The sequence below is a fragment of the Chiloscyllium punctatum genome, chromosome 9 (genome assembly GCF_047496795.1).
Source record: "Chiloscyllium punctatum isolate Juve2018m chromosome 9, sChiPun1.3, whole genome shotgun sequence".
Classification (NCBI taxonomy): Eukaryota; Metazoa; Chordata; class Chondrichthyes; order Orectolobiformes; family Hemiscylliidae; genus Chiloscyllium; species Chiloscyllium punctatum.
The window spans coordinates 40,273,325-40,298,522 of record NC_092747.1 but is presented as its reverse complement, the minus strand read 5'-3'; the positions used below and the strand labels follow the sequence as shown (position 1 = coordinate 40,298,522).

Here is a 25,198-nt window from a genome sequence, read left to right as displayed (position 1 = left end):
GTTAACCCAAAATTACATGCTTCTGCCAGTCATTTTAACCTCATAAAAATTCTGACGCGAATTTCCCTGGTTCTTGAACAGCTGTTAAAAAACTGATAGCGTATCAGAATTAGAGGCGGCTTGGGATCATAATATCCCCTAACTAAGTCTGGCGACACTTGAAAGATTTTGCTATCTGGCACCTCAGGGAAAGTTAAGCTCCTAAAAACCAAAAATGCTGCAGGTCTACAAGCAGTCAGAAGGATTAATTATTGCTTCTCATCTTCACCAATGTGATTTGCCCAGACAAAGTAACGCATATTGGGCCCAGTCTTCGACAACAGGATTGATGAGTTAAGTTTCCCAAATAAAGGTACGATGCCAGAAATGCTTATCCCAACTTAAAGGTGACTGTCACAAGCAATGTTTTTTCAGCAGCACACTGTTTTCTCCCATTGCCTCTGAAATAACTGCACAGAGGGTGGTATCCTGTCACCAAGTCACTCTTATTTACATGTGGACAGCACACTGGCTCTGATTAGCCAGCTCAGAGCCAGTCCCTAGAATGAGGAGACTCACTGAATCTCCTGTTTATCTCTGTCAGCTATGGATCCCTGATTGGCTCAGGTTAACAACCACAATCAAGGATCCCATAGTCAATGAGATCCATCTGTCCCTGGTTACAATTATTACACTGGCCAATAAAAATGTTTTAGTCTATTAGCCTATATTTTTATGATACCTACGTGACCTGCTATTGAAATTTTGTGAGCTGCTCGGAAAATTTTGTGATACTCAAAGGGAACTATCACCTAAAAGACTACTGCCCAAAACTCATCAGCAGGTTTTTAAGGCTTTGATATTAGTTCAATTTCTGAGTAAGCTTTCTCAATTCAGGCTCCATCTGTTGCATTTCTGTCAAAGAAGATGGGTGAAACATGTCAGTTTTGTTGTCTTTTCCTTCATTCTTTCTGTTTAGCTTTTGAAAAATACTGTCAAATAACCGAACTTCTATATCATCTTTCTTTTTCATGGATTCTTCCTCTTCTTCTCTAATATATGGCATAAGACCTAGTCAAGACAACATAACCAGGAAACAACTCAGGATGTTTCTCCTGTAGCATCTCAGATTCTTTTAGTTCTACTAGATTTCCAACACCCTGAATGAGGCCAATATTCTTAAAACAGCAGTAACTCCGCAAGATAAAATCAATTATTTCTACCAAGATTTGTTGTACTACTTTGACTGCAACATCTCCATTTACAAAGATGCTATTTAATCCAACTCTATTTAAAACAGCTGATTTGTAACCTCCATTTATAACTCCATTTAATGCTTATTCGTGCATTAGTTCCACTGGAAGAAAAACTGCATCATCAGCCAGCATCAAAGACTGACTTAGTGCAGTATTCTAATGTTTTTATTGTTTTACCTCCTTGTGTAGAAGAATAAGCAAATACCTCTTCTTTTGAGATAAAATGTATAAAACTTCCAGTAGCGAGTCTCTCTCTCAATAATCATGGAACTGACCAATCTTGACTGTTCAAGTCCCTTCGGAGGAGGTTCGAGTAGAACTTGCACCATCTGTATTACTACAGTTTTAATATCCACTTCTTTAGTGATACACCCCTGACTCAGAATTGCTTAGGCATTCCTGTTACTGCAATGGGTCTCCCATGTAGAACTAAGATTCACAGATCCCTCTTAGGTTCAACAAATTTCTATCCCACCAAGAGCCCACACTTAGCTACAATCCTTACTGCTTACTGGACAAGTCAGATTTCAGAGCTTGGTTTGGTATTGGATGTAGGTTTGCTCGCTAAGCTGAAAGATTCATTTCCAGATGTTTCGTCACCCCACTAGGTAACATCTTCAGTGGGACTCCGGCGAAGCACTGCTGAAAATTCCTGCTATTTATATGTTTGGGTTTCTTTGGGTTGGTGATGTTATTTCTTGTGGTGAAGTCACTTCCTGTTCCTTTTCTCAGGGGGTGGTAGATGGAGTCTAACTACATCAAAGACATCTTAGAAATGACTGCCAGACTACTCAGACCCCTTGGCATCATGGTAGCCCACAAACCCACCAATAGACTAAAACTGCAGCTAATGAACTTGAAAGACCCTATACAGACAACAACCAAAACTAATGTCATTTACAAAATACCATACAAGGACTGTAACAAACAATGCATTGGACAAACGAACAGAAAACTAGCCAGATGACCCTCTCTCACTAGTATCCTTACATTCAGATGACGAAGGACACCACTTCGACTGGGACAACACATCCATCCTATGACAAGGCAAACAAAGACAAGCGTGAGAATTCCTAGAAGAATGGCATTCCAACCGGAACTCTATTAACAAACACACCAAGTTTGACGCCATCTAACACCCCCTGAGAAAAGGAACAGGAAGTGACTTCACCACAGGAAAAACATCAACCCAAAGAAACCCAAACATATAAATAGAAAGCAGGAATTATCAGCAGAGCTTCGCCTGAGGCCCACTGAAGATGTTACCGAGTAGGGTGACGAAACGTCTGGAAATGAACCTTCCAGCTCATCAAGCAAACCTACATCCAAAACCTCAACATGAGCTACAAATCTTCTCAAAACTTGCTTGGTTGGTATATTTTAAGTTTTATTTGTACAATTTTGTTAATGTGACTCTGAGTGCCTATACTCATACAATGTTCCAAATGTTATTTTAAGAACAAACCCAAGTTCATAAAATACAAAAAAAAGACAATTTAGAAAGAAAATAAACAGCCAAAAATATACAAATCCTTTCCCAGCAATATCCTTTAGAGTCATTCAATCCCAGTGAAATGTTACTCTTATTTTAACTCTTTAATTTCTTATTAAACTGAAGTTGCAAGCATTTCACTTTAGTGATTTTCTGTACATTTACCAGATGTGATTCTCTCCATTGCTCTTTTTTGTCCCAGACACAGAAAAACATGAACTCACAACTCTTTCTGCTGAACCTTAAAAGAGTCTTTTCCTTGAACTGCTGAAATAATAAAATACATCTTTCCAACCTGAAAACTGCACAAACTGTTCTTCCACTGACATGGAACTCTTTATCTAAATGAGGCCTCATTCTGGCCATTGACCATTTGTCGTTCTGTGGTCATTCTGTAGTTCTACTTTTTAAATATTGAACAATTGACCACCACATATCAGGTGAAGTTGCTTTGCTTAATAAAATGCTTTCTTGGAAATCTTTGAAGTCACTGTTCAAATATGACTCACTGAGCTCTTAAAAAAAAATCACTTCCACAGAAATGATTACTGAAATAATTTTTTCCTCGAGTATGGAAGCCAATTTCCCAACTGACAAGCTCATATTACACTTCTCCTACCCAAATAAGTTCCTTATGAGGCATTTTCAATTTCTACCAAAATTTAAGTTTCTTGATATTGCTTTTTTACATTGACAGCAACAATCTATTTACATTAAATTTACTAAAGGTTTTCATTACAGCCATTTTCTACACAAGTTCATTTTGATCACAACACATTTTCTTCCATATTTGTTCTTGATGAAGCATTGGCTACCGGAGTGTCGTTGCCTGCAACATGACTGATTTTTAAGTGAATAGCTGTAGCATTAAGCTTCAATAAAACAGTCTTAGATTTTCATCATGGAATCTCTCTGTCCAATTCTGTAACACTTCCAATGGATTGGAGTGTTGCTAATGTAATCTCACTATTTAAAAATTTTTAAATTTTAAGAGAGAAAACAGGGAAGTTTATATTGTAGATTATACATTGTTTAACTTGAATGGGGAAAATGTCTATTACAAAAGTTTTAATAGTAGAGCACTTGGAAAACAGAGTCAGCATGGATTTACAAAACGGAAATGATGCCTGACAAAATTCTGGAATTTTTCTGAGGATGTAATTAACTGAGTTGATAAGGGGATGCCAGTAGATATGGTTTACTTGGACTTTCAGAAGGTTTTCTATAAGGCCTCACATAAAACAGATTAGTATGTTAAAATTAAAGTGTATGGGATTAAGGTAGTGTACTGAAATGGACAGAGGATTGGTTGGTAGACAAGAAACACAAAATAGGATAAATGAGTCTTTTTCCAAAAGGTAGGCAGTGACTAGTGGAGTACTGCAGGGATCAGTGCTTGGACCGCAGCTATTCACAATATACATGAATGATTAGATGAGGAAACTAATCGTAATATCTCCATGGTTGCAGATGACACAAGGTTGGGTGGAAGGGTGAATTATGAGAAGGATGCAGAGATAATTCAGTATAATGTGGACAAATTTAGCGAGTGAGCAAATGCATGGCAGATGAAATATAACATGAATAAATGTCAGGTTATTCACATTGGTGGTATAAAAGGAAGGCTTATTATTATCTGAATGGGAATGGATTGGGAAAAGGGGAGCAGCAACACACCTGGGTGTCCTTGCACACCAGTTGCTGAAAGTATCCATTCAGGTGCAATAGGCTGTGGAGAAGGCAAATGATATGTTGTCCTTCACAGTGAGAGGATTTGAATATTACAGGAGAGTTGTCTTGCTGCAATTGTACAGGGCATTGGTGAGACCATACCTGGAATATTGCATATAGTTTTTGTCTCCTTATTTGAGGAAGGATGTTCTGACTATGCAGGGAACGGAATGAAGGTTTACCAGACTGATTCTTGGGATGTCTTGACTGATGTATGAAGGAAGACTGGATCGGTTAGGATATATTCAGTGGAGATTAGAAGAATGGGGGAACCTCATGGAATCTAAAATTCTAACAGGCCTGCAGAGAGTAATCACAAGAAGGATATTATCGATAACTAAAGAGTGTAGAACCAGGAATCACAGTCTAAGGATAGAGCTGAGATGAACAGAAATTTCATCATCTGGAGAGTGGTGAGCCTGTGGAATTCTCTGCCACAGAAAGCAACCGAAGTCAAAACATTGAATGTTTTCAAGGAGTTAGACATAGTTCTTGAGTCTAAAGGGAACAAAGGGTATGGGGAGGAAGCAGGAACTGGTTACTGAATTGGATGAATTAACCAAAAGGTTAATTAAGAGGGAATAAATAGAGCATGAGAACAAACTTGCAAGGAACATAAAAGTAGATTATGAAAGCTTCTGTAAGTACGTAAAAAGATAAGGATTAATGAAGACAAATGTAGGCAAAATGTACAGTCTGAATTGGGAGAATTGATAATAGAGAAGAAAAATGATTGAGCAATTAAGCACCAACCTTTGTTCTGTCTTCAAAGAAGTGATAGGGAAACAAGGGTTTTTGGGAATGAAGAATTGACGAAAACTAGTATCAAAGAAAAAAAGTGTTAAAAAAATTAATGGAGCTGAAAGTTGAAAACACCTCAGGGCCTAATAATCTACATCTCAGGGTACTAAAGAAAATAGGTCATGGAAATAGATTTTTTGGTTTTTAATCTGCTAAAAATCTATAGATTCTGGAACAGTCGCAGAAAATTAGAGGATGGCAAATGTAACCCACTATTTTGAAAAGAAGGACGAGAGAAAACCATAATTACAGACCTGTTAGCCTAACATTAGTAGATGGGAAAATAATGGGAGTCTATTATGAAGGATGTGATAAACAGAACACTTCAAAAATAACAACAGTATTATACAAAGTTCAACAGCAGCACTACGTTCCCAAAGAGGACAAAGGATTACCAATAAACATGTCCAAATGGTCACTCGAGCACTCATGGAAAAATGAAAATCAAACGAAGACACCAATCTTGCTTTATTACACTCTGATCTATAACTCTCAAGGTTTTTATAAAATTATCTTTGGAATAATTGAATGGAAGAAAGTACAAGACTACTCCCTGGTCTCCCGGTCAACTCACTTATTCACAGGAAGGTGGATATCAATACTTCAACAAAGATTTTCAATCCATGGCTGAGTAATTGCAAGGGCAAACTGTACACATACATAATCCCATCATGAAAATCTAGAATCCTGAGCTGGAAATGTAGAAAAGTTCAGCAACAATGTCAGCAGCATCATGAACCAGCAAGAAGTACATCATCAGCAATGTCACCAGCAACTGACACAAAATCAATAACATTGAGCAAAACTGCTACACACTAGGAGTAACAAAAGCAATATTGCCTGTGAAGCCTGGCCATTCATCACTGAAAGCGATGAATACCAAATGTACAAAATGGACACACAGCATTCTATCACCCAAGCCACACAACAAATAATGCACTTGAGAACAGAAACTATGCAATAAAATATTCTTAGGTGTTCAGTTTATTTATAAAAGTTAATTATCAATCTATTTTAGTTAAAGAAAAAATGTTAATTGTTGGAAGTTTAATATTTATTTGAAGACTTAAGAGAAAAAATTATGACAAGCATTTATATTATTCATAAAAAACTTGTTATATGAGTATGTATCCCATGGTGCTGGATTCACTGTCATATTACAGTCATGTGCTGAGTAACAATGTATCAATCTGTCAATCTACAGTCACATGGAGAGCTGAAAAAAAAGCTAAAAATGTGATTGGCCTGAATTTTTTGAGGATCGGCAGTCAGTGTCATATTGTCACTCCACTCATACTTTTCTCCACTACGCCAGACCTCCGCATTTCTGGTTTCTCCAGGAATCTGGAGTGTGTCTGAAATGGAACTGTTTCAGATAAGACACCATGTCCTCTTCTTAAAGCACTAGCTGCTGCTTTCTACAAGGCCAAAAAGATCCAAACCTTTCTCTGAAGGGCACAGAAAGATGGCAAACGTGTAATGGGTAAGTGTGGATGAAGTAAAAGTATAAAGTAAAGGAGTTAGTAGGTAAGGGAGTAGGTTTAGTGAGGTGTTACAGTAGGTGAGGTAAATGATTAAGGGTTATTGAGTACTAAAGATGGCTAAGGTTACTGATGAGTGCAGTGGATAGTTTGGAAGAGTGGGTGAGATGCTAGGTAGTCAAGATGGGGACAATTAGGTTGGGTCCGTTGGGGGTAAGTTGGGGTGAGTGGACAATTAGGCAGGGTAGTTGGTGTGCCCTGAGGTAAGCTGGGACTGTTGCAGGAGTAATTGGGGAAATCAGTGTGAGTGATTGAGAGGTCAGGTTAGGGATTCAGCTGGATAGTTATTAAGATTTAGACCAGATTTTCTCACGTTTCAACATTTCCAGGGTAACCATTTGAGTAGGTAGGCCTATATTCTCCAAAGTCTCCTACTATAACTGAGAGTTCGAGACATTTTGTGGGCCCTCGGAGCAAAGCATTGCCGACCAAAAGTTCAAATTCATCAATTCCCATGGAGTCCTTGCACTGGGACTTCCAAAGAATTCAATAGCACATCTTCTGGAGTAATCCCAGTCTGTAAGTAACTGGAGATCTGATTAGAGTGATACTGGAAAAGCACAGCAGGTCAAGCAGCATCCAAGAAGCAGGAAATTCGACGTTTTGGGCTAAAGCCCTTCATCAGGAATCTCTAATCTTGATTCTGATCTCCAGCATCTGCAGTCCTCACTTTCACCTATCAGATGATCTGGGCTATTATGTCTAACTGATGGAAACCAGATGACACCACATCTGTATTTATTTCAGTCACTTATTCTCATTGATTAAGGAAATACACAAATTGTCCCAATGTTGAGCAAGGTACCACGATCTTTTTGACCTCACTGGACAACTATCAGCAAGCACTTCCAGTCGTTTGTAGGCAAAAGAAAACTAAACCTGCAATTGCAAGTCAAGCTAATAGGGGACATTGAAGATTCCTTGCTCCAGACAAATCTAATCCTAACTATCCAACAATGATAAATATTACTTATTTACTCAGAATATATATATCAATATCGAATAACACGGAGTTACACTGATCTATTTTGTTACTGCTGAACAAAGCAATTCGAAGTACAAAAACGTATATAAATTAACGCCCTCACAAGTACCAATTAAATAAAATTGTTGGTGTGCAAAGGTGCATTTCAAATATAAAAAGGAATTTAAATCATTTAAAATGATTTGGCAATCGCATATTTTGTGACGCTAAAAATACACGAACAAAACTCCATCCAGAATTAATAATTGGATGTAATGATGCAATAAAAACGACCCTGCTTTTATTCAAAAATATAACCCAATATGGCAGTATTTAAAAATCAATAACAAACTCGTTCAATTTGAAAGACGAAAAAAAATCATACAATTAAGGCTGCTTTAATAAAGATCTGCTTATCTTCAGCCATTCCGTTAATTTAAAATGATTGCTATTGAAATGTCATTAAAACATAAGTCAACTTTACATTTTACCAATGCAAGAACGTTTTCTAAACTGATCGCTTCTACTTTAAATATTTGCAAGATTAAATAGAAACTTGAGTCTATGCTTGATATGAAGACGACCTGAACGACCGAACAAATTAACAGGTGAACGACAAGGACATCAATATAACAGCGAAGAAATTAAATTTCATTGTTAAATATCAACGCATTGTACACCTACACAAAAACAAATGACTGCGGATGCTGGAAATCGGGCAGGGGATAGACAGAATCAATTAAACATCTGTTTATTTGTGCTCTCAGAATGGCAGGTTTTATGTTGCCCATTAACAAGCCCATATATATGTATCCCATCTGACAGCAATAACAAACACTCCTCCTGAAAGCATGGCGAGACGTGTAACATACACAAGTCAAATATCAAAGCAATCTCGCCAACCAAACCAAGAAGCGGCTCTCACCAGCAGTTTCCCAGATAACTGTCACATTAACAGCTCGCTCCTATAGACTCATATCTACCAGTAATGTGATGGGGGGGGGGGGTTAATCAACCGAGCAGGAGGATTTCATGTTTAAAAGATTGAGATGGGAGGGGTAGTAAACGCCTGCCTATCTCTCTCACACGCTCCCTCCAAGGTTTTTCGTTGTCAAGATACCAATAACTGCGAAATTAATACCAAATTGGTTTTCCTTTACGTTTACTTTACCTTTCGTTGGTGCAAATCGCATACAGTACCATATCATTCAAAGAAATCGTGCAAGCAACAATGTTCCAAGGCGACCGGACAGCATTCACGTCCAGAACTTGGTTTCAGTATTCAAGATTTGTACAAAAATTACCAGTCAAATAAACTTGCTTCGTCGAGGAGCGACATCCTCCAATTGACAGGACAGATGTCCAATTGTAAGTCGAAACGCCACATAGTTCCACCCTCCGGACGACATCACGTGGGAAACAAACCATTCAGGACGCATGACAAAGTGGCCCTGCCTCTCAGTCCCTAGCAAGTTAGAGTGAAGCCGGCCTGAAGAAATCTTTCTGTCTCTCGACGTTGCCTGCATGAATGAGAAAAGCTGGAGGCGGTGTGTGTTGAGGAGGGGGAAACAGAAAGGAAGAGAAAACAATAATTTCCTTGAGAAAGTGAATGTTATTTCCCGCCGATATCTACAACGTTTCATAGTTCAGTCACTTGCGTCTGTCGTTTTTATTTTGGGTCAGATATGATCAGGCGACTGAGATGGGCCATCCTGGTGCGGACAGTGGAGGGGCGGGGAGAAGCTGGGCTTTGGTGGTCCTCGCGCCGGCTCGCTCTGAGTCCGGGGGGGGTGCTCGCGCACCGAGACGCGGCTTTGAAAAGAAACCGAACAAGTCGCGCGCTTCAGAGCCGTGTTAGAGGGGCGCGAGAAGTTGTCATGGAGAAAGATGGCGAGCTCGAGAGGTAAACAATGTCTAACAACTTCAACCAGAGACCGTGTTAATGCCATGATCAGCGGCACAGGGCCTGCTGGCGCTGCCCTGTCCGCGGTGTCTTGGCAACCGACTCCAAGCAAAACCGATTCAAACTTTTCTGGTTACTTGTTCGGTATTGCGTTTGTTACAGGCATTTTCCCAAGTATGTGTCTGTGCATATCTACATAAAACATACCAGCCCAGTGTGGCCAGTTGGTGTGACGTGTTTCTCGCTGTGGTGATATCCACCTCACAAATCTGGGATATGTCACAGCCATCCCCTCGCCCACAACCTCAGCAAGGGATCTGGATCAATCAGTGTCTACAATAAAGTTCAAGTTACCCCCCGACTAAAACATGCCGGAGAATATGATAGGGTCCAGAAATCCGGCACGTTACCATCCGTGATATGTTTATCACATCGCTAGACTCGCCAGTGGAACATAGTAGAGCACCATGCTTATCACGGTCTTTCAATTACTGCTTATATAATTTTTGAAAATCAAATCAACATGTGCAATGTTATTACAGGTATCCTACTTACATTTTTAAGGAAATTTATCTTTTTTATAGTTACTCTTTATTTGCACTGTAGCTACTAACATAATAACTGAAATAAATCAAAGAACTACAAATGCTGGAGATTTGAAGCAAAGAAAAACAGAAAATGCTGGAGAGACTCAACAGATCTGCCAGCATCTGTGGAGCGAAAACTGTTGACGTTTTGAATCCAGTGACCCTTCAGAATAATGACTTCATTTCATCTGTGATGCAAGGTCCCCTAAACAGCAATGTGACAATATCCAGCTGACATATATTTTCAACTTGTTTTGAAGTTTTTATTCCTTACTATTGTGCCACCCCAGCTCTACTCCAAGGCTGGGCAATGTGAGGTTGTCAATATGAGGGGCGGCACCGTGGCTTAGCAGTTAGCACTGCTGTTTCACAGCACCAGGGTCCCAGGTTCAATTCCAGCCTTGGGCGACTGTCTGTGTGGAGTTTGCACATTCTTCTCATGTTTGCGTGCGTTTCCTCTGGGTGCTCCAGTTTCTTCCCACGGTCCAAAGACGTGCAGGTCAGTGAACTGCCAGGCTAAATTGCCCATAGTGTTTGGTGCATTAGTCAGAGGGAGGTGGGTCTGGGTAGGTTACTCTCCGGAGGGTTGGTGTGGACTGGTTGGGCCGAAGGGCCTGTTTCCACACTGTAGGGAATCTTAAATTTAATTTTTGGAGCTCTTATGGCAGGATGGTAATGTCCTTATCTCTGGGCCAGGAGACCTGGGTTCAAGCTCCACCTGCTCCAGAGGTGTGCAATAACACCTTGAACAGTTTGGTTAGAAAATATCTAAGTAGGCAAGGAATACATCTGGAGGTGTAATATCCCAAGATTGTGAGGTGGTCAACACCACAGCAAACAGCACCACAGAACATACCACACCGTACTGACCTGTCCAACCTGGGCTGATATATCTGCATACATATGCTTAAGCTCTTTTTCAAAGGCTGTTTTGAGATTTCCTTGAGGAATTTCAGGGTCTACTTTTCTTCAATTACATTTACTCCATAAAGCATTAGATTACATGGTAACATGACTAGTCTGTATTTGTGCTGTTTTTTCCAGTTTTTTTCCTTAGCTTTTACAGCATCTTAGTAATCTAAATCAAAAGACTATAATACACAAATCATCCAATTTTAAGCCAAGGATTAATCCGATCAAAAGCACATGATAACCATATGTCAATGCTATAATCTGATGTGCTTTCCCTGTTCTAAATTATCCTCGAAAAACTAGTGGTAAACCACCTTTTTGAATACAACTGAGTTGTTTGCTGGTCATTTTCAAAGATCAGTTCAAAGTCAATTACATTGCAGTGTGTTTGGATTCAACAAAGGCCTCAATATTTAAGGATGATTTCTTTCCAGAGAGGACATTAGTGCATCAGGTGTTTATCTTTACAACAATGCAATTTATTTCATTGAGTTTAATTTCCCTTCCAGGAAGGGAATTTGTGTCCTAATAATTCATCCAGTCTTTTGGATTGCTAGCTGAGTAAGCTGACCGCTCTACTACTGATCCCTGTCACAAACTGAATGGATGTAAAACATAAAAGTATCTCGTGACATTTCTGTCTTCACTGCTCCATTATATGCCCTGATATCTTATCATGTCTTATCGTATTAGGACCCAGATACCATTTGATGTTTAGTACTTAGTCCACACAAAATGGGCGGCACGGTGGCACAGTGGTTAGCACTGCTGCCTCACAGCGCTAGAGACCCGGGTTCAATTCCCACCTCCGGCGACTGTGTGGAGTTTGCACATCCTCCCCATGTCTGCGTGGGTTTCCTCCGGGTGCTCTGGTTTCCTCCCACAGTCCAAAAATGTGCGGGTTAGGTGAATTGGCCATGCTAAATTACCCATAGTGTTCAGTGATGGGGTAAGTGTAGGGGAATGGGTCTGCACGGTGGGTTGCGCTTCGGCGGGTTGGTGTGGACTTGTTGGGCCGAAGGGCCTGTTTCCACACTAAGTAATCTAACCTAAAAAAAGACTGTATTCACATTGCAAAGTCAGCATGAGGATGCTCTGACATTAGTTACAGTTAATGTGTAGCCCAAAGAGGTGAAATACCAGAGTAAAGTGTAGCAGTCTGTAGAAGGGTACCTCGCTTTCAAATTATTTAGGATGAATATGGACAGCTCAGTTCAAAATTCATTAGAAAAATGAAAGCTGGTTTCTTGCAATCTAGCACTTAACCCTTAGCAACAACCTAACTAAAGTCAGTAGTAAATTTAGGGCACAAAATATTTAAAGATATGACAACCTTATAAGTAAATAAATTAACAAGTAGTTTGGAGAGTATGATCCACTGTTGTCCAGGTTTAACTGTTTGGAAATGATGAGGCTGCAGCTTTGAGACAAATACCAGTTAGGGAATATAATGTGGGTGTCTTATTTGCACGTTTTAGTCTTTACTGTCTTCCTTCCTGGCTCAGGCTCACCACAGCTTTTAGTGCTACATTGGCATTCCATATGCTAGCAGCTGGGCTTCTTGCACAGACCATCTTCGTTCTATCTCTCCCACAGGCAGGGATAGCATTTCTCTCATTTGTTATCGATTTTTCTTTTTGCAGGCTTTTTCGGGCTTTTGGAGGCAAATTCATCCACTCTCTTCATGTATGTTAAACTTTGATATACTTGGTTGTGTCAAACATGAGCTGCAATTTCATTACCTATGCATTGGAATTGTGCAAGGTCCACATAAATGCCCTTTAAAGCCTGCATTATTGTTGTTTAATAACTATAAATGTGGATCAGTTTCTCAAGGGACTGTACATTCTTTTCTATCTATAGAAATTGAGGAGGTATTTTCTGAGGAATCATTGAAGGTTATGCATTGAAAAGTTGTACTATAGTTGGTGTAATTAAAGGGAAATAAACATTTTTTAAAATGTTATCGTAATTATGTATTCAAAATGGAAAATCCCAAGAGACAGTATTAATTCCTCTGAAGCAACCAATGCTGATAGTAACAAGAAAAATGTTTCTAAGTTATTGTTTGGGAAATTAAAAGATAATTTTAAAATTTGCATCAATAATGGGAAGAAAATGTCCTGTTTCAAAGATCAGAAAACAGCATTGTATAGATATTAGAAAGCTTTATGCACTTAGCACACTTGCACTGCACGTGAAAAATTACATTGTTAGGTACAAGACAAATTTACAAATAAATGCGGATAGGTTAGGTGAATGGGCTAAAACTTGGCAGATGGAGTTTAAAGTTAATTGCGAGGTTGTCCATTTTGGTTAGAAGAACAGAAAGGCATGTATTATCTAAATAGAGAGAAACTTCAAAATGTTTCAGTGCAGAAGGATCTGGGTGTCCACATGCATGAGGTAATAAGAAAGGCAAATGGAGTTTGGCATTTATAATTCAAGGAAGAGAGAATGAAAGTAGGGAAGTGCTGCTGTGACTACAAGGCATTAGTGAGACTGCAGCTGGAGACTCTACAGTTTTGGTCCCCTATTTGAGGAAGGAGTTTGAGTTGCATTGAAGGCAGTTCAGAGAAGATTGATTAGATTGATTCCAAAGGTTTGTTTCACGAGGAAAGATTGAGCATTTCTGGCCTAAACACACTCCAGTTTAAAAAGAGGAGAAAATTAATTGAGACATACAAGATGCAAAAAGGGATTCACAAAGTAGAGCTAGAGAGGATGTTTGCCCCACAAGAGGAATTTAAAACCATGGTCATAGTTTTAGAATAGGGGTAGCAAGTTTAAAACAATGATGAGGAGACATTACTTCTCTCAAAGGACCGATAATCTGGAATTCATTACACTACAATGCATGGAGTCAGCACATTGAGTAAATTTAAGGAAGTTGTCAACAGATTTTTAATTAGTAATGGGTTGAAGGGTTATGGAGAACAGGCAGTAAAGTGTGATTGAAACCGAGATAGGTTCAGCCATGATTGTAATGAATGGCAGTGCAGGGTTGAAGGGCTGAATTATCTACTCCTGCACCTGGTTCCTATTTCTTAATGTCATGTGTTGTGAATTGAAATGGCTGAAGGCTAGTACTGGATTAGTGGTGCTGGAAGAGCACAGCAGGTCAGGCAGCATCCAACGAGCAGCGAAATCAAAGTTTCGGGCAAAAGCCCTTCGGCTAGCACCTGTGTACTGGATGCTAATACGTTCGCCTTGACTTCACTGTGCTGAGTGTCCCCAGTGATGAGGATAGCCTATTTGTGCCATTTCCTCCTCCTGGTTGTTTTATTGTCTACATCATTCATGACCAGAGTCAGCCAGTATGGAAACAGACCCTTCGGTCCAACACGTCCATGCTGACCATGTTTTCCAAACTAAACTAGGTCCACTTGCCCGCATTTAGCCCATATTTCTCTAAACTTTTCCTATTCGTATACCTGTCCAGATGTCTTTCAAAGTTGTAACTGTACCTGCACATACCATTTCCTTTGACAGTTCATTCCACATATGAACTACCCTTGTATGAAAAAGTTACCCCTCAGGTCCCTTTTAAATCTTTCTCCTCTCACCTCAAAAATACACCCCCCTAGTTTTGAACTCCCCAACCTAGTGAAAGGACCTTTGTTCACCTTATCTATGCCCATCATGATTTTATAAATCTCTATAAGGTCACCTCTTAACCTTTTACACTGCAGCCTCTCCCTAAAACTTAAATCTTTCTGTTGCAGCAACATCCTTGTAAATATTTTCTAACCACCTCCAGTTTGATCATATTTTTCCCATAGCAGAATTTTACACAGTACTCCAAAAGTGTCCTCACTAACGTCCTTTACACCCTTAATGTGATATCCCAACTCCAGTGCTCAATGGTCTGAGCAATGAAAGCAAGCATGCTAATCACCTTCTTAACCACCTGTGATGCACTTTTCAAAGAATTATATACCTGAGCCCCCCAGGCTTCTCTGTTTGACAACACTACCTAGAACCCTACCATTAACTGTATAAGTCCTGCCCTTGTTCGCTTTACCAAAATGCAATACCTTCCATTTATCCAAATTAAGCTGCCTTTTTGCACACTTCACTGATCTCTTGGCTGATCTCTCAATTTGTTGGCAATGATCCCATTTGGCATCTGCCAGGCTATGAGGTAACAGACTGTGGTTGAATACAGTTCTGCTCTAAAAGCCCATAGTATCTCATGATAGTTTTGAGTTGCACGATCTTTTTAAGTCTTAGGATAGCAGTAGTGCCACACAATACAATGGAGGGTGTCCTCAGTGCAAAGATAACACTTGATCACCACAATGACTGAGTGGTGGTTACTCCTGCTGATATTATCAGGTAGATTGGAGAGGATTGATGCTCAGTAGATTTCTCCCTTTGAATCCCTCACTGCCTGTCCCAGCCACAAACCATAGCAACAGAAGTAGGCCATTTGGCCATTGACTCTGCTCCATAGTTGAATACCAGCATGGTTGATTTAATAATCCACCTTCCTGTCTTTTTTTCCATTAACTGTGATTCCCTTAATTCTTAAAAACTCAGTCATGAATATATTTCACAACCAGCCTAAACAGCCATCTGAAGTAATGAATGCCACCAATTCATTACCTTTAGAGAAGAAATTCCTCCTCATCTTTGTTTTAAATGGGCAACCTTTCCTCTGAAATTATATCCCTGGTCCTGGACTCTTCCACAAGGGAAAACCATCTCATGCACCCAGCACAAAAGGCCATTTGGCTCATTGGGTCCATGCCAGTCAAAGACCTGACTGTACTAGACCTATTTTCCAGCTCTGGTCTATTAGCAACAAAATTGAATGTATAAATACAATTGAAGCAACTGAAGATGGTTGGGTCTACACTATTAATTTTATCCATTAATCTCACTGAGGCCATAGATATATTGAAATGGATACCTTGAAGTTTTGTGGTATCTGACTCATACATGCTGTTTTTTTTCCCTGTTTAACCATACCCAGCAAATCCAAAACTTTGGTAACTAAAAAACTTGTAAAATTTTTATTGGATACATTTTAAATTTTTAACACTGAAGGATTTTTTTTCTCCTTCCACAAAAAAAACTTCTCAGGATCACTGAGGCTCATTAGTGGTACTGTTGAGGCATTGGTACATTATTTAAGAATGCAATAATGCCTTGCTCAAAAAAGGGTTTTTACTGTGAGATTAACAGCAGAAGAACAGATGTTCATTGATTCAATGATTACTCGGTGATGGCAGTTTTGAAGGACATTAGTACCTCCGAACGAATGCAGAATCGTTAGCAGCAACATTTTGCTATCTGTGTTATACATCCTGTTGCTTTCAGTTTCAGTGGTGAAATAAACAGATAGTTTTACCATTGCAAAATTCAGGTCACTGTTTTTATTAATGACATTTTTCTATAGTTCTGAAGTTTTAGTTTTTATTTTGTAAATTATATTTGGGGACTTTTATTTAAAATTAGGACTATTGTCAGAAAGGAGGCCACGATCAATACTTCATTGCTGTTTACTCCCAGATTCCATTTTCATGTCTCCACGGTGATGTTAGATATTACTCGTCACCACCAGCATGTTCTAAGCTTTGGGGCTACAGTGCCCCAGCTGCTATTCAAGTGCCAAAACCTGGAGCCTTGGTTGCTCCACCTGCAGGCACCTCCTGCACACACAGTCATCCAGATTGGCAGGAGTGTTTAGGATTTCAAACATAATGCAGCATGAGTAAATCAAGGATCTGTGTTTCCCAGATATAGCTTAACAAAAGAGTTGTGCACTCACGTTTATTTTACCCACACTCTGACTTAGGTATAGATGAGAAAAATCTTATTCTTGTTTAAGTCAGGCAACTAATCAAAACTCCTTAACTCTACCAAATGAAGTTTTGAAGTTCTAAAATACTAATTATTTGTGCAAAGTTTGTTAGCTGTATTTATGGTCTCAACTTAAATCAATATCCAATCACGAGACAAGATAGAAATGCCCACAAATTTTGTACCTGCTTTCCTGTGTTGTCACACTTCTTTTTGTGGAAGCAGCTCTATTGCTGGTCTGTCTGCTGTAGGGACTTCTCAGCTTTTAACCTTGCTGTGACCACTTCAGAATCTCTCTCAGGTCTGTTGCCAGCCTATTGGCTTCTGGCACCTGAATGCTCCAGCTGCACTTGGTGATGCTGACTGCCTATCTTGGGACTTCACCTCGCCCATTCCTCCCAGCATTTACCTTGTCAACCCTCCCTAAGACAGGTTTCAATAAGGTCACCTGTCATTCTTCAGAACTCAATGGGTACAGGTCCAAAACACTCAATCTGTCCTCTTAGAGTGAACCTTCTCTGAACTGTCTCCAATGCTAGTTCATAGGTTTGGTCTAACTGGTGCCTTGTATTGTTTTGCAAAACTTCCTTATTTTTAACATTCCATTCCCTTTGAAATTAAGCCCAATAATCCATTTGCCTTCCCTATTACCCACTGAACTTGGATGCACGTCTTTTGTAACTTATGCATGAAGACATTCAAATCCCGCTATGTTGCAGCTTTCTGTAGTCTTTCTCCATCAAATAATATTCTCTATTCTTCCTGTTGTGATGCATAAACTCACATTTTCCCACACTATATTCCAAAAACATGGCAGACAATATAATATCTGGTTTTTTTTGTAGGACCCAGCTAGCTTGGTCAACAGTAGTGTTACCGAGCCACTCAAGGCACTGGTTTACATTTAATTTCTAATTTATTGAAACTTATTTATTTTGCTACAAACTAACTTGTATTGAACACTAGAACACTGGGCAAATACTTAAATACTTTCAGTCTTAAACCTTCATTAACCACAGATACTAGCTCCCATTGTGATCAAATTTTCCATTTCTGTGACCACTTTGTGCATTAAGATATCGTAACTTCTTTATGTACAAAACAAGCCAAAAGATATAAATGATATTATCTTGTTTACCCAGTCAGGCATCTTCCATTTCAACACCTCTTTGCTTTTGGGAGCTGTACAGCCCATGATAGAACACCTTTTATTGGTCAGAGCATTGAGCATAGAATTGGGAGGTCATGTTGCAGCTGTACAGGACATTGGTTAGGCCACTTTTGGAATATTGTGTGTAATTCTGGTCTCGTTTCAATCGGAAGGATGTTGTAAAACTTGAAAGAGTTCAGAAAAGGTTTACAAGGATGTTGCCAGGGTTGGAGGGTTTGAGCTATAAGAAGAGACTGAATAAGTTGGATCTGTGTTCCCTGGAGCATCAAAGGCTGAAGGGTGCAGGGCTGGCCAGGCTCTGTTTAGGTGTGCTTCCCCACAGATCTGACAGGCCAGCTGGATGTCTTTTCGCATGATGGTGACTCGCTTGCATGGATGGCGCGCAGGTTGGTGTCCACAAAGAGCCACACCAGGTAAGCCTCGCTCGCCTCCTGCAGGGCCATGAAAGGAGGTTTATAAAATTCTGAGGGTCATGGATAGGATAAACAGACAAGGTTTTTTTCCTGGTTGTGGGAGTCCAGAACTAGAGGGCATAGGTTTAGGGTGAGAAAGGAAAGATATAAAAGAGACCTAAGGGGCAACCTTTTCACAGAGGGTGGGGCGTGTATGGACTGAGATGCCAGAGGTGGTGGTGGAGGCTGGTACAATTACAGCATGTGAAAGGTATCTGAATGGGTATATGAAGAGGAAGGGTTTATAGGGATATGGGACAAGTGCTGGCAAATGGGACTAGGTATGGTTAGGATATCTGTTTGGCATGGACGAGTTGGACCAAAGGGTCTGTTTCCGTGCTGTACATCTCTATGTCTCTATGACTTGGTAAGTGAATGACTTTTAAATCAATATTAAACTGGTCACCATAATGTCAAATATGAGTCCCAAACTGGAAAAAGCTCGTAAAAAGCGGCACGATGGCACAGTGGTTAGCACTGCTGCCTCACAGCGCCAGAAACCCGGATTCAATTCCCGCCTCAGGCATCTGTGTGTTTGGAATTTGCACATTCTTCCCGTGTCTACGTGGGTTTCCTCTGGGTGCTCAGGTTTCCTCCTGCAGTTCAAAAATGTGCAGGTTAGGTGAATTGGCCATGCTCAATTGCCTGTAGTGTTAGGGGATAAATGTAGAGAAATGGGTCTGGGTGGGTTGCTCTTCGGCGGGTTGGTGTGGACTTGTTGGGTCGAAGGGCCTGTTTCCACACTGTAAATAATCTAATCTAGTCTACACAGGGTAAAAAAAACCTTGCATTTATGAAACACCTTTTATGTCCTTGTGTGATTTATACTATTTCAGTTCCTCAGCATTGTTTCTTCCTAAGTAAACTGATATTGGAATGTAGGAAATGTGACAGTCTTTTGAGCCCTGCTAGGTCCCAGAAATAGCAATATGATAATGTTTAGAAAATCTGAAGTTTTAATGGTACTGGATAAGGAACAAATAACTTCCCAGCTTATCCATTAAATACTGACATGAGATTATTTCTTTTACATTGATTTGAAGGAGTGGGCATGACATTGATTTACTGTCTCAGCTGATAAAACTATGTGATATAAATCAAAATGTCCTGTAAAACCACTTGCTGACAAGTTAGAACATAATCCTATGCTTTTTAATATAGAGAAAAAAAAATCCACATTATCAATAAAAGCAACGCTTCTTATTACAACAACAAAACCTCAATCAGTTCACATGATGAAAGTTAAGGAATTATAGAAACTATTTTATATAATAAATATAAATTATTAACAGCTTTAATATTTTAGATAAATTATTTCAAATCTGGTTATTGGTCATTCCTTCGCTTGTTATTCAGTTTTTAACACTTTGCTTGCACTGTGTGACACCTTTGATCACCTCCAGAGACTTATTTGACACTCTACTCAATGTTTGTATAATCTTTTGATCTCTCTGCCCATAAATTCTGTATCTGTGTGTTTTACTCTCACTTCAACTGATGATGGGGCTATGCTCTGAAAGCTTGTGATTTCAGATAAACCTATTGGACTATAACCTGGTGTCATGTGGCTTCTGACTTTGTCCACCCCAGTCCATATCGTGACTCCATAAGCAAGACCGAGGATGATGGTTGAGGGTTGTTTCTTGGACTGTGCACCTGTGATCAGTGGTGTGCCGTGAGGATTGGTGCTCGGTCCATTGCTTTTCATCATTTATATAAATAATTTAGATATGAATTTAGGAGTTATGGTTAGTAAGTTTGCAGATGACACCAAAAGTAGTGGTCTAGTGGACAGTGAAGAAGGTTATCTCAGAAGACAATGGGAACTTGATCAGATGGGCCAATGGGCTGAGAAATGGCACATAGAGTTTAATTTAGATAATTATGAGGTGTTCCATTTTGATAAGGCAAATTAGGGCAAGAGTTGGGCACTGGGGAGTGTTGCCAAACAGAAGAGTGCAAGTGTGTAGTTCCTTGAGAATGAAGGCACAGGTAGATAGTGTGGTGATGAAGGCATTGTCATGCTTGCCTTCCCTGGTCAGTGCATTAAGTATAGAAGTTGGGAAGTCATGTTGTGGCTGTACAGGATATTGGTTAGGCCACTTTTAGAATGCTGCTTTCCATTCTGGTCTCCCTGCTATAGGAGAGGTGTTCTTAAACGTGAAAGAGTTCAGAAAAGATTTGTAAGGATGGTGCCAAGATTGGAGGGTTTGAGCTATAGGGGAGATTGAATACATTGGAGATTTATTTTTCCCTGGAGCATCGGAGGTTGAGGGGTGACGTTATAGAGGTTTATAAATTCATGAGGGGCATACATAGGGTGAATACCCAAGATCTCTTTTTCTAGGGTAGGGAAGTCCAAAATAGAGGACATAGGTTTGAGGTGAGGGGGGAAAGATTTCAAAAGGACCTGAGAGACAACCTTTTCATGCAGATGGTGGTGCTTTATGGAATGAGCTGCCAGAGGAAGTGAGTATTATTACAACATTTAAAGGCATCTGGATGGGTGCATGAATAGGAAAAGTTTAGAGGGATATGGGCCAGATGCTGGCAAATAGGATGAGATTAATTAAGAATCTCTGATTTGGCATGGACAAATTGGACTGAAGGGTCTATTTCTATGCTATAGAACTATGACGATATAAATAAGAGCCAGAGTAGGTCACATTGATGTGCCTCATTGCATATTACAGTCTTGAGAGTGGTTTTCTGCTTCCTTCCACTTTCCTAAATGCTCACTATCCCCGGCTCCCTGACAGCATAAAATTGCCTATCTCCACCTTAAATACTGTATATTCAACAATGGAACATTCATAATCCTCTGCGCTAGACAATTCCAAATATACCACCTCATTTCTCAATTCATAAAAACAATCTAGATAAAGATATGGTGGAGCATGTGCATACATAAGTGGATTTTAAGAACAACTGGCAAATGGAATTCGATGTAGGAAAGTCTGAATTGTCCAATTTGGTCTTTTTTTTTATAAGGATAGAATAGGATACTTTCTAAATGGTGAAAGCTTAGAAACAGCAAAGTTCCACATAGAAGATGATGTCACTGTCTCAGCTGCATAAGTCATTACAATGTCATGAGCAGAAAATAATCAAAGGGCTAATGGCTTCCAGGCCTCCTCAGCAGAAGACTAGAGTATAAAGGGTAGAAATTATTTTTTAATTATACAACACTTGCATTAGACTGCACTTGGGGTATGGTTAGCATTTCCAGGCATCACACCTTGGGGGAATATATCGGGCTAATGATACTTGGACTCAAAATATGAAGAGAGACTGCACGAATTGGTGCTATTTTGCTGGCCTTTTAAAAGTCTGAGGGATTTGATTCTTTATTTCAAAATACTGAGGGAAATAGAGGGATACATTTGATACAATCTATTTCTCCAAGTTTGGATAGTATGTGAATAGGACCAAAGTCTAAAAGTTAGATTCAGAAATTTTAGGAGCGAAATTAAGCAACATTTATCCATTCAAAGAGTGGGAGAAGTTTTGGAACACACTGCGAATAGCAATTTATGTTAGCTCAATTGTTAATTTTTAATCTGAGATTGATTTTTGTTAGCCAGATATAGAAAAGGACTAAGGAGTAATGATGGATATTGTGATGATCCTGCTCCTTAACAAGGATATGTTGCCGTTGGTTTTTGTCAAGAGGTGTCGTAAAGGCAGTGGTGCCGAAATGGCTGACGGAAACTGCCTAAGTCAATAGAGGAGTGGCCAGTTCTCCAACTCAGGTTTTTTTCTAGTTTGGTTTAGTTTTAGCAAGCAGTCTAAAACTTGCTGAGGACCTAGAGAAGCAGCTACAGTGAAAAAAGGTTCCATGATTCAACAGAAGTCTTGCTAAACTTTCTCTCTGAAAACTCTCCTGCCTGTAAGAACCTATATTTGAATTTACCTTTTGCTAAGGGGTGTGTTTTTGGGATGTTGCAGGGATTGGAACAGCTTTGTTAAGATGCGATAGAGTCAGTTAGGTTATCAAATAAATTACGTTATTCTAAATTCTGTTCTCTTTTGTTCGTGTTTTGTCAGAAGTGTTTAAATAAATTGTTTTCTTTAAAGGTGAGTGGTTTGGCTGGCTGCATCACTCCTGAAATATCCACTATACATCTGTCTAAAACAAAGTTATGGTCTGGGCTACCTTAAAATATTTTAAGGGGATCTGGCCTGGTCCATAACAATAGATTGGGTTTCTGATCAGCCATTATCTCACTAATAGTAGAACACGCTTAAGAGGTAAAACAGTCTATGACTACTCCAACTCCAATATATACATAGGCATTCTTTCTTTTAAAAATGTCTAGTAAAATTCATACTTATTTCATTTTATTAACACGGTTATGATCATGTTTGGTATATTTTCCTTTTCCAAAAGCTTGGGCTATAGTAGTGTAGTAATTATGCTGTTGGAGTCCTATTGAAGAAGTGTGGACTAATAGTAAGAGTTCAAACTCCATAATGCAACTTCCAATACAGTTTCTTTTTAAACTTGAGTTTTTCTGATCTAATAATATTCTTTTGGAAAATTAAATTGACTTTCTTGCCAAACCTATCCTGACAAATATGCTTCACTTGTAACTGCTCTCTGAACTGAACTAATAAGCCACTCAATTATACAGGTAAACCAATTATACAGGTAGTTCAAGAAGAGTGCTTACCCTCAACTTGTTAAAGGCATCAATCTCCAGATCCCAAATTTGAATATACATTATATGGAAGTTCTTTGATCTTGATTTCAAGTAATGTTTCCTATTGGAGCAACAAATAGGATTATTTTTCACACGCTGCCCAACAGTTTGATATGCTGCATCTAAAGTGTGGCTGAAGAAAGCCTGAATGATTATTCATTTTAGTCACCAAGAGACCATTTATAATACAACACTGAACATATGTGAAGGAAGAGCGGAAACCAACTCAAGTTTCAAGGTAGCATACTTGTAATGGATCCTGTTATTAAAGCTGAGTAATTTGCTTTCGTTAATTACAAGAATGATGTGAGATATAATACTATGAATGCACTAAGAGATGTTTTTAAATAATGTCCACCAAACTGTAGATGGGTCTTCTAATGGCCACTGTTTGCAGCTTTGATAAAACCTCCAGATGCCCTTCAAAACAGATAATACTTGATGGGATCAAAAAGTCAACAGGTCCATCAGCAATGGAAACTACTGTTTTGAAAACAAAAGCAGGGGAGGTCATCACTGACTGCAATAACAGTTGGACAGATGGGGTTAACACTACATCATGTTATAGTCTAGAGCAAGCTTTAGACACGATAGAAAGTCTGTCTGCAACAGCTGTGAAGGCATCTCTCTGTTGAGTACTGTGGAAAAAGTATTTGCCTATGTTGCCTTTGTCAGACTGCAGATCTTGGCTAAATACATTTATCCTGAATCCCAGTGTGCTTTCAGAACTGGAGGTCAGCATTTGACATGATTGGCTCAGTGCAGCAGCTGTAAGAGAATTGCCATGTGAGCAGAGGCTGCCTGTTCACACAGCTGAAGAAAATTGGCTTCACTTTGAAGCTGCTACGTGATCTTCTTTTTCCATGAAATAATGGATGAGATAGCTATGATATTTTCTATTTTTTAATGGATTTTGAAATTGTATGTCTATACCTTTCTTCTTTTTGCCTCTTGTATTCTTTTCTCTCTCCAGGGTCTTTGTTCACCATTACCCCCCCTCCCGCGCCGCCCACCCCCCCCAATCCCCCCAGCCCTCATTTGGTTTCTATCCATCTGGCTTTCACATTATTAATTGGAATGTTTAAATTTTGAAAGTATCGATAAAGAACATAGTAATTAATCTTCTTCCATACAATTAAATAAAGTCAAACTGGAATGAAACTCTTGTACTGTTCTTTTCCTCTACACTTTCTAATGAACTTTCAAAAATAAGGTAAGTCTGTGATAAACAAAAATATCAAGTCCATACTCTTACTTTGGAAGGGACTAAACTTTGCAAGCAAAAGCTTTATAGTATAAAGCTAAACAAAAGGCAATTTGGTGCAAAAATTTAGTTATACTATTATAATAGCACTTTATTTAAAGCCTTATTTTGAACATCAATAATGTCAGTCACGATGAGAGAAGTTGTGATTCTAATTGGTTCATGATGGTGACATGTTTACATAAAGTTTTCTTGTTATAAAATAGTGGTATGTTTAGGAATTATCCATAACATGCATTGTTATGAAAAATACTGATAATACAGATATTGACTGACAGTGTGCACCATATCCAATATTTTTAATAAATACACTAATTTTGAATCATTAACATTTCATTTGGCTGCATGTGATTAAGTATATTTTTAATCTGCTTAGATTTAAAACCTGAGTTAGTTTGTTAAGTATTGGTAACGCAGATCAAGCACTGACTTTTCAAATGTGGAACTGAATGCTCGAGAAAGTACCTGTCCTTTTCTGTATTACATGTGGCAATCCCAAATAGAGTAGAACTGGGGAATAGATGTAAGTCGAGTGGAAAGTGTGGGTTAGAAGTGTGGACAAAGAAAGGGAAGATATGAAGAAAGGGGAGAGACATTGAGAGGTTAAATAGCTTAAAATGTTTAAAAATAATAT

General features: G+C 39.1%; 2 protein-coding genes across 4 annotated transcripts in view; one reads left to right on the top strand and one right to left on the bottom strand.

Annotated features, from left to right (window-relative positions):
• lnx2a (ligand of numb-protein X 2a) overlaps positions 1-9,093 on the bottom strand; it is a 122,820-nt gene extending 113,727 nt beyond the window's left edge. For all 3 annotated transcript variants that reach the window (XM_072577301.1, XM_072577300.1, XM_072577299.1), the window contains exon 1: positions 8,936-9,093. The gene's annotated coding sequence lies outside the window, so the exon portion shown is untranslated. The remainder of the gene's footprint in view (positions 1-8,935) is intronic.
• Positions 9,094-9,252: 159 nt separating this feature from the next.
• The window catches only part of LOC140481317 (protein POLR1D), a 44,840-nt gene continuing 28,894 nt past the window's right edge, over positions 9,253-25,198 (top strand). Inside the window, exon 1 of the mRNA XM_072577298.1 lies at positions 9,253-9,667. Within this exon, the coding sequence (XP_072433399.1) occupies positions 9,450-9,667 (218 nt within the window). The 5' untranslated portion in view covers positions 9,253-9,449. The remainder of the gene's footprint in view (positions 9,668-25,198) is intronic.